This window comes from Melospiza melodia, unplaced genomic scaffold, assembly GCF_035770615.1.
Source record: "Melospiza melodia melodia isolate bMelMel2 unplaced genomic scaffold, bMelMel2.pri scaffold_202, whole genome shotgun sequence".
Taxonomy (NCBI): domain Eukaryota; kingdom Metazoa; phylum Chordata; class Aves; order Passeriformes; family Passerellidae; genus Melospiza; species Melospiza melodia.
The window spans coordinates 116902-129415 of NW_026948540.1; the positions used below are offsets into that span (position 1 = coordinate 116902).

Consider the following 12514-nt stretch of genomic DNA (forward strand, 5'->3'; position numbering starts at 1 on the left):
AGACCCAAAACGGGGTTTGGGGACGTAAAAATGGGGTTCAGGACAAAAAAATGGGGAATTGAGACCCAAAAATGGGGTTCATGGACACAAAAATGGGGTTCGGGGACATAAAAATGGATTTGGGGACAGAAAAATGGGATTTGTGGACACAAAAAATGGGAATTGAGACCCAAAAATGGGGTTTGGGGACATAAAAATGGGGTTTGGGGATGCAAAACGGGGTTTGGGGACACAAAAATGGGGTAAAACGGGGTTTGGGGACACAAAAATGGGGTTTGGGGACACAAAAATGGGGGTGGGGACACAAAAATGGGGTCGTCCCCAAAACCTACCTGGGGAGGTCCCCAAATCCACCTGGGCACCCCAAAATTCACCTGGGGGATTTGGCCTCCCCCAAATCCCACCTGGGGAGGTTCCCAAATCCCACCTGAGTTCCCAAAACCCCCTTGGCCCCCTCCAAAATTTACCTGGGCACCCCCAAATCCCACCTGGGCACCCCCAAAATTTACCTGGGCACCCCCAAATCCCACCTGGGCACCCCCAAAATTTACCTGGGCACCCCAAATCCCACCTGGGCACCCCAAATCCCAAGTGTCCCCCAAGATGGGGGTGTCCCCCCACACCTGGAGTGTCCCCCACACCTGGGCACCCAAAACCCACCTGGATCCCCCAGATCCCACCAGGTGAGGTTCCCAAATCCACATGGGCACCCCAAATCCCACCTGGGCACCCCCAAAATTTACCTGGAACACCCAAATCCCACCTGGATCCCCCAGATCCCACCTGGGGAAGTTCCCAAAACCACATGGGCACCCCAAATCCCACCTGGGTCTCCTCAAAATTTACCTGGGCACCCCAAATCCCACCTGGGAACCCCCAGTCCCAGGTGTCCCCCCACACCTGGGCACCCCAAAACCCACCTGGGACCCTAAATCCCACCTGGGAAGGTTCCCAAATCCCATCTGGCCCCTGCCAAAACCCACCTGGGCACCCCCAAAATTTACCTGGGCACCCCAAATCCCACCTGGGCACCCCAAATCCCAAGTGTCCCCCACACCTGGGCTGTTCCCCCCACACCTGAGGGTTCCCCCCACACCTGGGGCTGTCCCCACACACCTGAGAGTGTCCCCTTTACCTGAGAGTGTCCCCTTTACCTGGGGCTGTCCCCACACCTGGGGCTGTCCCCACACACCTGGGCTGTCCCCCCCACACTTGGGGCTGTCCCTACACACCTGAGAGTGTCCCCACACACCTCAGGGTTCCCCACACACCTGGGGCTGTCCCCACACCTGGCTGTCCCCACACACCTGGGGCTGTCCCCACACACCTGAGGGTGTCCCCTTTACCTGGGGCTGTCCCCCACACCTGAGGGTTCCCCCCCCCACACCTGAGGGTCCCCCCCACACTTGGGGCTGTCCCTACACACCTCAGAGTGTCCCCACACACCTGAGGGTGTCCCCCCACACCTGAGGGTCCCCCCACACCTGGGGCTGTCCCCCCACACCTGAGGGTTCCCCCCCCACACCTGAGGGTTCCCCCACACCTGGCTGTCCCCACACACCTGGGGCTGTCCCCACACACCTGAGAGTGTCCCCACACACCTGAGGGTTCCCCCCCACACCTGAGGGTTCCCCCCACACCTGGGGCTGTCCCCACACACCTGGGCTGTCCCCACACACCTGAGGGTTCCCCCCACACCTGAGGGTTCCCCCCACACCTGGGGCTGTCCCCACACACCTGAGAGTGTCCCCTTTACCTGGGGCTGTCCCCACACCTGGGCTGTCCCCACACACCTGGGCTGTCCCCACACACCTGAGGGTTCCCCCCACACCTGAGGGTTCCCCACACACCTGGGACTGTCCCCCCACACTTGGGGCTGTCCCCCCACACCTGGGGCTGTCCCCTTTACCTGGGGCTGTCCCCACACCTGGGGCTGTCCCCCCACACCTGAGGGTGTCCCCACACCTGGGACTGTCCCCACACCTGGGGCTGTCCCCCCACACCTGAGGGTTCCCCCACACCTGAGGGTCCCCCCACACCTGAGGGTTCCCCCCACACACCTGAGAGTGTCCCCTTTACCTGGGGCTGTCCCCACACCTGGGGCTGTCCCCACACACCTGGGCTGTCCCCCCCACACTTGGGGCTGTCCCTACACACCTGAGAGTGTCCCCACACACCTGAGGGTTCCCCCCACACCTGAGGGTTCCCCACACCTGAGGGTTCCCCCCACACCTGAGGGTCCCCCCACACACCTGGGACTGTCCCCACACCTGGGGCTGTCCCCACACACCTGAGGGTTCCCCCCACACCTGAGGGTTCCCCCCACACCTGGGGCTGTCCCCCCACACCTGAGGGTTCCCCACACACCTGGGGCTGTCCCCCCACATCTGAGGGTTCCCCCACACCTGAGGGTTCCCCCCACACCTGGGCTGTCCCCACACACCTGAGGGTTCCCCCCACACCTGAGGGTTCCCCCCACACCTGGGGCTGTCCCCCCACACCTGAGGGTTCCCCACACACCTGGGGCTGTCCCCCACATCTGAGGGTTCCCCCACACCTGAGGGTTCCCCCCCTACACCTGGCTGTCCCCACACACCTGGGGCTGTCCCCCCACACCTGAGGGTTCCCCCCACACCTGAGGGTTCCCCCCACACCTGGGGCTGTCCCCCCACACCTGAGGGTTCCCCCCACACCTGAGGGTCCCCCCACACCTGAGGGTTCCCCCCCCACACCTGGGTTCCCCCCACACCTGGGCTGTCCCCACACACCTGAGAGTGTCCCCTTTACCTGAGAGTGTCCCCTTTACCCGGGGCTGTCCCCACACTTGGGGCTGTCCCCACACACCTGAGGGTTCCCCCCCCACACCTGAGGGTTCCCCCCCCACACCTGGGTCCCCCCCTGACCCCCCCCGCCCCCAGGACGTGAAGCTCCGGACGCGTACGAGCGGCTGCTGCTGGACGTGATCTGCGGGAACCAAATGCACTTCGTGCGCAGGTGAGACACACCTGGGGACAGGGACACCTGGGGGGACACCTGGGGAGACAGGGACACCTGGGGGGACACCTGGGGGGACAGGGACACCTGGGGGGACACCTGGGGATACAGGGGACACCTGGGGGGACAGGGACACCTGGGGGCAGGGACACCTGGGGGGACAGGGGACACCTGGGGGACAGGGGACACCTGGGGACACCTGCTGGGGACACCTGGGGGGACACCTGGGGACACCTGGGGACACCTGGGGACAGGTGAGAGGGGACAGGTGAGACCTGGGGATGGCGGAGAGGGGACAGGTGATACCTGGGGACACCTGAGGACACCTGGGGACAGGTGAGAGGGGACAGGTGGGACTTGGTGGGGACAGATGGGATCTGGAGGCAGGGGAGACAGAAGGACAGGTAGGACATGGGGACAGGTGAGAGGGGACAGGTGACACCTGGGGACAGGGGGACGTGGCAGGGACAGGTGGGACATGGGGACAGGTGACACCTGGGAATGGGGAAGAGGGGACAGGTGGGGCACGGGGACAGGTGAGAGGGTCAGGTGACACCTGGGGACACCTGCGGACACCTGGGGACAGGTGACACGGTGACATCTGGGGATGGGGGGAGGGGACAGATGACACCTGGGGACAGGTGGGGACACCTGGGGACACCTGGGGACAGGTGACACCTGGGGATGGGGAGAGCACAGTGGGGACAGGTGACACCTGGGGACAGGGGGGACATGGCAGGGACAGGTGGGACATGGGACAGGTGGGACATAAAGGGGAGGGCACAGGTGGGACAGGGGACAGGTGAGTCTGGTGGGGACAGGTGGGACAGGGGACAGGTGAGTCTGGGGGGGGTGGGTGGGACATGGGGACAGGTGAGGCCAGTTTGGAGGAGAAGATGGGACCAGTTTGAGGTGTGCTCTGGGGCTGCCAGGTGAGGTGTGGGGCAGTTTTTAAATGCCCCGGGTCAGTTTTGGGGTGTCCCGGGTCGGTTCCGGGTTGGTTTTGGGTCGGTTTCGGGGTGTCCCGGCTCAGTTTCGGGGTGTCCTGGCTCGGTTTCGGGTCAGTTTCAGGGTGTTTTGGGTCAGTTTTGGGTCAGTTTTGGGGTGCCCAGGTGTGCTCAGAGGGTGCCCAGGTGACCCCAGGTGAGGTTTTGGGGTGTCCTGGCTGGGTTTTGGGTCAGTTTCGGGTCAGTTTCGGGGTGTTTTGGGTCGGTTCCGGGTTGGTTTCGGGTCAGTTTTGGGGTGTTTCAGGTCAGTTTCGGGGTGTCCCTGGCTCGGTTTCGGGTCAGTTTCGGGTCGGTTCTGGGTCGGTTTCGGGTCGTATTCCGGGTCAGTTCCGGGGTGTCCCGGTTCGGTCCCGGCTCAGTCCCGGTTCGGTCCGGTTCGGTCCCGGTTCGGTCCGGTTCGGTCCCGGCTCAGTCCCGGCTCAGTCCCGGTTCGGTCCCGGCTCAGTCCCGGTTCGGCCCGGCTCAGTCCCGGCTCAGTCCCGGCTCAGTCCCGGTTCGGTCCCGGCTCGGTCCCGGCTCAGTCCCGGCTCGGCCCGGCTCGGTCCCCGGTTCGGTCCCGGTTCGGTCCCGGCTCAGTCCCGGCTCGGCCCGGCTCAGTCCCGGCTCAGTCCCGGCTCAGTCCCGGCTCAGTCCCGGCTCAGTCCCGGTTCGGTCCCGGCTCAGTCCCGGCTCAGTCCCGGCTCGGTCCCGGCTCAGTCCCGGCTCAGTCCCCGGTTCGGTCCCGGCTCAGTCCCGGTTCGGTCCCGGCTCAGTCCGGCTCAGTCCCGGCTCGGCCCGGCTCGGTCCCGGCTCAGTCCCGGCTCAGTCCCGGCTCGGTCCCGGCTCAGTCCCGGCTCAGTCCCGGCTCGGTCCTGGCTCAGTCCCGGTTCGGTCCGGCTCGGCCCGGCTCGGTCCCGGCTCGGTCCCGGCTCGGTCCCGGCTCAGTCCCGGTTCGGCCCGGCTCGGTCCCGGCTCAGTCCCGGTTCGGCCCGGCTCAGTCCCGGTTCGGCCCGGCTCGGTCCCGGCTCAGTCCCGGCTCAGTCCCGGTTCGGCCCGGCTCGGTCCCGGCTCAGTCCCGGCTCGGTCCCGGCTCAGTCCCGGTTCGGCCCGGCTCAGTCCCGGCTCAGTCCCGGCTCAGTCCCGGCTCGGTCCCGGCTCAGTCCCGGCTCAGTCCCGGTTCGGCCCGGCTCAGTCCCGGCTCGGTTCCGGCTCAGTCCCGGCTCAGTCCCGGCTCAGTCCCGGCTCGGTCCCGGCTCAGTCCCGGCTCAGTCCCGGCTCAGTCCCAGCTCGGCCCGGTTCGGCCCGGCTCAGTCCCGGCTCAGTCCCGGCTCAGTCCCGGCTCGGTCCCGGCTCAGTCCCGGTTCGGCCCGGTTCGGTCCCGGCTCGGTCCCGCTCAGTCCCGGCTCGGTCCCGGTTCGGCCCGGTTCGGTCCCGGCTCAGTGTCCCTCTCTCTCTCTCTCCCCGGTCAGTGACGAGCTGCGCGAGGCCTGGCGCATTTTCACGCCGCTGCTGCACCAGATCGAGCGGAGCCGCGAGCGCCCCCTGCCCTACGCGTACGGCAGGTGAGGGGGGCACCCGGGGGGGGCACCGGGGGGGCACCGGGGGGGGCACCGGGGGGGGCACCTGGGGGGGGGGCACCGGGGGGGGGGCACCGGGGGGGCACCGGGGGGGGGGCACCGGGGGGGGCACCGGGGGGGGGGGGGCACGGGGGGGGGCACCGGGGGGGCACCGGGGGGGGGCACCGGGGGGGGCATTTGGGGGGGGGCACCGGGGGGGGGGCACCCGGGGGGGGGGGGGCACCGGGGGGGGGGCACCGGGGGGGGGGCACCGGGGGGGGGGGGGCACCGGGGGGGGGGGGGGGGGGCACCGGGGGGGGGCACCGGGGGGGGCACCGGGGGGTATTTTGGGGGGCACCTGGGGGGGTACCTGGGGGGTATTTGGGGGTGTGGGGGGGATGTCTGGGGGGCACCTGGGGGGCACCTGCGGGGGGGGGCTGATCCTGGGGGGTCCCGTTGGGTCCCGGGGGTCCCGGAGGTCCCGTTGGGTTCTGGGGGTCCCGTTGGGTATTGGGGGCTCCCGGGGGTCCCGTTGGGTATTGGGGGGGTCCCGTTGGGTATGGGGGGGTCCCGTTCGGTTCTGGGGGTCCCGTTGGCTCCCGGGGCCCCCCCTGACCCCGTTCCCCCGTTCCCCCGTCCCCCAGCCGGGGCCCCCCCGAGGCGGACGAGCTGCTGCGGCGGGCGGGGTTCCTGTACGAGGGCACGTACCGCTGGGTGCCGCCCCCCGATCCTGACCCACAGCCCTGACCCACAGCCCTGACCCACAGCCCTGACCCACACCCTGACCCATGGGGGGCGCTATGGGGCACGGACCGCTGGGTGCCGCCCCCCAGCCCTGACCCGCACCCTGACCCACAGCCCTGAGCCATGGGGGGCGCTATGGGGCACGGACCCACAGCCCTGACCCACAGCCTGACCCACAGCCCTGACCCACACCCTGACCCATGGGGGGCGCTATGGGGCACGGACCGCTGGGTGCCGCCGCCCAGCCCTGACCCACAGCCTGACCCACACCTATGGGGCACGGACCCACAGCCTGACCCACAGCCCTGACCCACAGCCTGACCCACACCTATGGGGCACGGACCCACAGCCCTGACCCACACCCTGACCCACAGCCTGACCCACGAGGGGCGCTATGGGCACGGACCCGCACCCTGACCCACACCCTGATCCATGGAGCACAGACCCCCAGCCCTGACCCACATCCTCATCCATGGGGCATCCATGGGGCACGGACCCCAATCCTGGCCCACGGCAACGCTCTGGGGGGATCTATGGGGCAGAGACCCCTGACCCATGGCCGGACCCCCAAAACACTCCAGGGTGGATCTATGGGGCACAGACCCCCAATCCTGACCCATAAACCTCCCCCAGTCCTGACCCATAGGGGATCTATGGGGCACAGACCCCTGACCCATGGCCAGGCCCCCAAAAACACTCCAGGGGGGATCTATGGGGCAGAGACCCCAATCCTGACCCACAGACCCCCAATCCTGACCCATAGACCCCCTGCCCCACAGAGCCCCCAAACCTGCCCAATAGGGGGAATCTGTGGGTCAGAGACCCCCCAATCCTGCCCCATAGACCCCCCTGCCCCACAGACCCCCCTGCCCCACAGACCCCCCAATCCTGCCCAATAGGAGGAATCTGTGGGTCAGAGACCCCCCAATCCTGCCCCATAGACCCCCCTGCCCCATAGACCCCCCTGCCCCACAGACCCCCCCTGCCCCACAGACCCCCCAATCTGCCCAATAGGGGGAATCTGTGGGTCAGAGACCCCCCAATCCTGCCCCATAGACCCCCCCCCCCCAATCCTGCCCCACAGAGCCCCCAACTCGCTCCAGCCCCCCAAAGAGCCCCATAGCCCCCCCCGCCCCATAGAGCCCCACAGACCCCCCGGGCCCCCCAACCCCGCAGCTGGGACCAAAGCTCCCCCGCCCCCAATCAAGACCCCAGAGCTTAATTAGCCCCTTAATTAGCCCCTCATTATCCCTTCCCCCCCCACCCCGACCGGGAGCAATTAATGATTAACGCAAATCAATTAATCGATTAACGTGCTATTAACCAGGACCAATTAAACCCACCTTTGGCTAATTAATTGTCACCAGCACCTCCTAATTGCCCCAGGGCAGAGCCCCACACTGTGGAACTTGTGGGGCAGAGCCCCAAACTTGTGGGGCAGGACCCCAATACTTGGGGGGCAGAACCCCAATACTTGTGGGGCAGAGCCCCAAACTTGTGGGGCAGGACCCCAAACTTGGGGGGCAGGACCCCAAACTTGTGGGGCAGGGCTCTAAACTTGGGGGGCAGGACCCCAAACTTGGGGGCAGGACTCCAAACTTGTGGGCAGAGCTCCAACATTGGGGGGGTTTAGGACCCCAAACTTGTGGGGCAGAGCCCTAAACTTGTGGGGCAGGACCCCAAACTTGTGGGGCAGGACCCCAAACTTGGGGGGCAGAGCCCCAAACTTGTGGGGCAGGACCCCAATACTTGTGGGGCAGGACCCCAACACCTGTGGGGCAGAATCCCAAACTTTGGGGGCTCAGGACCCCAACATTTGGGGGGTGAGAACCCCCACACTTATGGGGCAGGACCCCAAAGTTGGGGGGCAAAACCCCAACACTGGGGGGAGTCAGGACCCCAACGGTTGTGGGGCAGAAGCCCAACATTGGGGGGCAGGATCCCAACACTTGTGGGGTCATGAGCTCTGGCACTTATGGGGCAGAATTCTTGGCACTTGTGGGGCAGGACCCCAACACTTGGGGGGCAGAACCCCATAGTTACGGGGCAGAACCCCAACATGTGGGGGGCAAAACCCCTGGCACTTGTGGGGTCAGAACCCCAACACTTGTAGGGCAGAACCCCAATAGTTATGGGGCAGGGCCCCTTATGGGGTCAGGACCCCTGGCACTTATGGGGCAGAACCCCCACACTTGGGGGGCTGAACCCCAACATTGGGGGGTCAGGATCCCGGCACTTGTGGGGCAGAACCCCAACAGTTATGGGGCAGAACCCCAACTTGTGGGGCACAATCCCTGGTACTTGTGGGATCAGAACCCCAACGCTTGTGGGGCAGAACCCCGGAACTTGTGGGGTCAGGATCCCAAATTTGGGGGGCAGAACCCCCACACTTATGGGGCAGAACCCCAACACTTGTGGGGCAGAACCCCAACACTTATGGGGCGGGACCCCAAACACGGGGGGTCAGAACCCCAACAGTTGTGGGGCAGGACCCCAAACATGAAGGGTCACGACCGCTGGCACTTATGGGGCAGAATCCCACATAGTGGGGGGCAGAACCCCAACAGTTATGGGGCAGGACCCCTGGCACTTATGGGGCAGAACCCCCACACTTGGGGGGCAGAACCCCAACATTGGGGGGTCAGGACCCCGGCACTTGTGGGGCAGAACCCCAAACTCGGGGGGCAGAACCCCAACACTGGGGGGTCAAGACCCAAAGACTTGTGGGGCAGGACCCCAACACTTGTCATGACCCCGGGCACTTATGGGGCAGGACCCCAAAACTTACGGGGCACAACCCCACACTTGGGGGGCAGAACCCCAACATCTGTGGGGCACAACCCCAAAACTTACGGGGCACAACCCCACATTTTGGGGGCACAACCCCCATGGGGGGGGGGGGGGAGTCCCTGGACCCCCCAAAGGGGGCGGGGCCGAGGGGCGGGGCTTAGGCTCATAAGGAAGCTGGGGTATGCTAATAAGGGGGCGGGGTTAGGCTGATGAGAAATAAAGCGGCCTTTATGCTAATAAGCAGGCGGGGTTTATGCTAATGAGGAATAAAGGTGTGTTTATGCTAATAAGGGGCGGGGTCTATGCTAATGAGGAATAAAGGTGTGTTTATGCAAATAAGGGGTGGGGTTTATGCTAATGAGGAATAAAGGTGTGTTTATGCTAATAAGGGGCGGGGTCTATGCTAATGAGGAATAAAGATGTGTTTATGCAAATAAGGGGTGGGGTTTATGCTAATGAGGAATAAAGGTGTGTTTATGCTAACAAGGGGCAGGGTTTATGCTAATGAGAAAGCATCACTGATGGGGGCGGGGCCACCAGCCAATCCGGAGGGGGCGTGGCCAAGGGGGCGTGGCCGAAGGGGCGCGGCTGCCCCACGGCTCCTTTGGGGGGCAGCCCTGGCACTTGTGGGGCAGAACTGCCCCAGGGCACTTGTGGGGCACAGCCCCTCAGTTATGGGGCACAGCCCCTGGCACTTGTGGGTCACAGCCCCTGGCACTTGGGGGGCACAGCCCCTCAGTTATGGGGCAGGGCCCCCTGGTTTCGGGGTCACTCCTCATCCCTGGCACTTTTGGGGTGCAGCCCCTCACTTATGGGGCACAACCCCCTCACTTATGGGGCACAACCTCTGGCACTTATGGGGCACAACCTCTGGCACTTATGGGGCACAGCGCTTTGGTTTGGGGTCACAGCCCCCTGGCACATATGGGGCAGAGCCTCTGGCACTTGTGGGGTGCAGCCCCTCACTTGGGGGGGCACAGCGCTTTGTTTTGGGGTCACAGCGCACCCCATGGAACTTTTGGGGTGCAGCCCCTCTGGCACTTATGGGGCACAGCGCTTTGGTTTGGGGTCACAGCCCCCTGGCACTTATGGGGCACAGCCTCTGGCACTTATGGGGTGCAGCCCCTCATTTATGGGGCACAGCCCCTCGTTTTGGGGTCACAGCTCCTCACTTATGGGGCACAGCGCTTTGGTTTGGGGTCACAGCCCCTCACTTGGGGGGGCACAGCGCTTTGTTCTGGGGTCACTCCCCACCCCATGGCACTTACGGGGCACAGCCTCTGGCACTTATGGGGCACAGCGCTTTGTTTTGGGCTCACGGCCCCCTGGCACTTATGGGGCACAGCCTCTGGCACTTTTGGGGTGCAGCCCCTCACTTGTGGGGCAAACCCCTCCCTTGTGGGGCACAACCCCTCCCTTGTGGGGCAGAACGCCTCGTTTGGGGGGTCACAGATCCCCTGGCACCTGTGGGGTCAGAGCCCCTCATTCATGGGGTGCCATCGGTCACTTTGGGGGTCACAGCTCCTCACTTGGGGGGCACAGCCCCTCGTTTGGGGGGCACAGCCCCCTGGCACTTATGGGGCAGAGCCCCTCACTTGTGGGGCAGGGCCCCCCCCTGAGCACTTTTGGGGTGCAGCCCCTCACTTATGGGGCAGAGCCCCTCACTTGTGGGGCAGAGCGCCTCGTTTGGGGGTCACAGATCCCCTGGCACTTGTTGTTATGAACGAAAATTCGGTTAATATTTTTTTGTTTAGAAAGTTAGGACTCCTGCTGGGCTGCTGCCTGTGTTATTGTAATCACGGGTCGTTGTCGTTAATGGTTGTTTTTGTATTAGTAAAAGCCCTGGCTGGGGCGAGGTAATGGCCCTTCTCCTGGGTGGGGACCTTGCCCGAGGCTAAGTTTTACCTTTCTCAGAATAGGGAAGACACCTGAGAAGGTGGGGGGGGTTATGCAAAGTGACTCCCCAGACCAGAATGCTTTGTGGGACCCCCATCTCCAAACTCATGGAGAAACCCCAAAAACAACGAGCCACCCAAGAGCTGAGAGACTGGAGTGATGTCTGGACGTGAGGAACCGAGTGCTGAGCCTGCAGAGACGCGGAACACCTTCGGACCCTCTCGCCCTGACCAAGGAGGTGACCCCGGCGGTGAGACCGAGCTGACAGAGTGGGAGGGGAACCATCTGATGGGATCAGCAGGCCCTGAAGGCTCCCACGAGGATCTGATCCCCAGCTTTGCCCCTTGTGGACAGAGCTGCGCAAATCCTCCTCCTCTGCGCCGCCCTGGGAGAGACGCCGGGCGCTGCAGCCCCGCCCGATCCTGAGCTGATCACTTTTAATAAAGGCGTTAAAGAGGAGAAGAAGTCTCCTGACCCTGTTTATTTCAATGGAGAAACCCCAAAAACAACGAGCCGCCTAAGAGCTGAGAGACTGGAGTGATGTCTGGACGTGAGGAGCCGAGTGCTGAGCCTGCAGAGACGCGGAACACCTTCGGACCCTCTCGCCCTGACCAAGGGAGGTGACCCCAGCGGTGAGACCGAGCTGACAGAGTGGGAGAGGAACCATCTGATGGGATCAGCAGGCTCTAAGGGCTGTAGCTGAACACCTGCTACTTCTCCTGAAAATGAGGGATGCAAACTACTTAGTACTTTCTTAAAAAATTCAAATACTGACTTACTGCTTAGTAACTACATGATTATTCAAAAGTTTTTGATTATTTGATCGTTTGCATAAACCCAGAACAGAATCCAAGCATACTCACAGAACAATCTCAATTCTGTCTCTGAAATAGACTCAGGTGCCTACAAGAGAGAATACACTCATTCCAGTGCACACAGTGGCTGGAGAATTCCTGCTTTCACGTATATATCAACATATTTATAGTGAAATAACTAGTCACTAATGTACCAAAACAACCACCCTGCCTTAAACTGTAAAGAGAATATCCCACACCCGCGAGGATCCGATCCCCAGCCCTGCCCCTGGTGGGCAGAGCTGTGGTGCCGAGTTTTGCCCCCAAAGGCGACAAGAACTGCCTAAGAGCCTCAGCCTGAGCCAGATAAGCAGGAGGGGTTTTATTGCGACGCGTCGGAGAAATCACAAGTGGATTTCTGAGTTTCCCGTAACAAAGCAAGCTTTTATACAGTTTTGGATATAGGATCACATCAGATCATGTACATAATCACATCTTTGCATGAATATTCATAGGGGGCGTGGTGTAGGCGGAGCGTGGGCGGGGACACCTCTTTTGAGGATCATCTTGGTGGTCGTTCTGGTTGCCTTCATCATGGGCTGGGGTCCCCTGATGAGTCTTCCTCTTTAAACTTTTGAACTTCTTCCCTAATTTGGCCAATTCCCGGTGTACTTGGCTCGGTCCCCATGGCTTGGCAAAGTCCTTAGGGTCAGTTTGACATTGCTGGCTCTGAACATGCTCAGCCCATCAGTTC

The 12514-nt window shown here is 63.4% G+C and overlaps 1 protein-coding gene across 1 annotated transcript in view; it reads left to right on the forward strand.

Annotated features, from left to right (window-relative positions):
* G6PD (glucose-6-phosphate dehydrogenase) overlaps positions 1–6678 on the forward strand; it is a 33583-nt gene extending 26905 nt beyond the window's left edge. The window contains 5 exon segments of the mRNA XM_063182369.1: positions 2928–2994; positions 5450–5542; positions 6181–6289; positions 6460–6502; positions 6634–6678. Of these exon segments, the coding sequence (XP_063038439.1) occupies positions 2928–2994; positions 5450–5542; positions 6181–6283 (263 nt within the window). The 3' untranslated portion in view covers positions 6284–6289; positions 6460–6502; positions 6634–6678.
* Positions 6679–12514: the final 5836 nt, after the last annotated feature.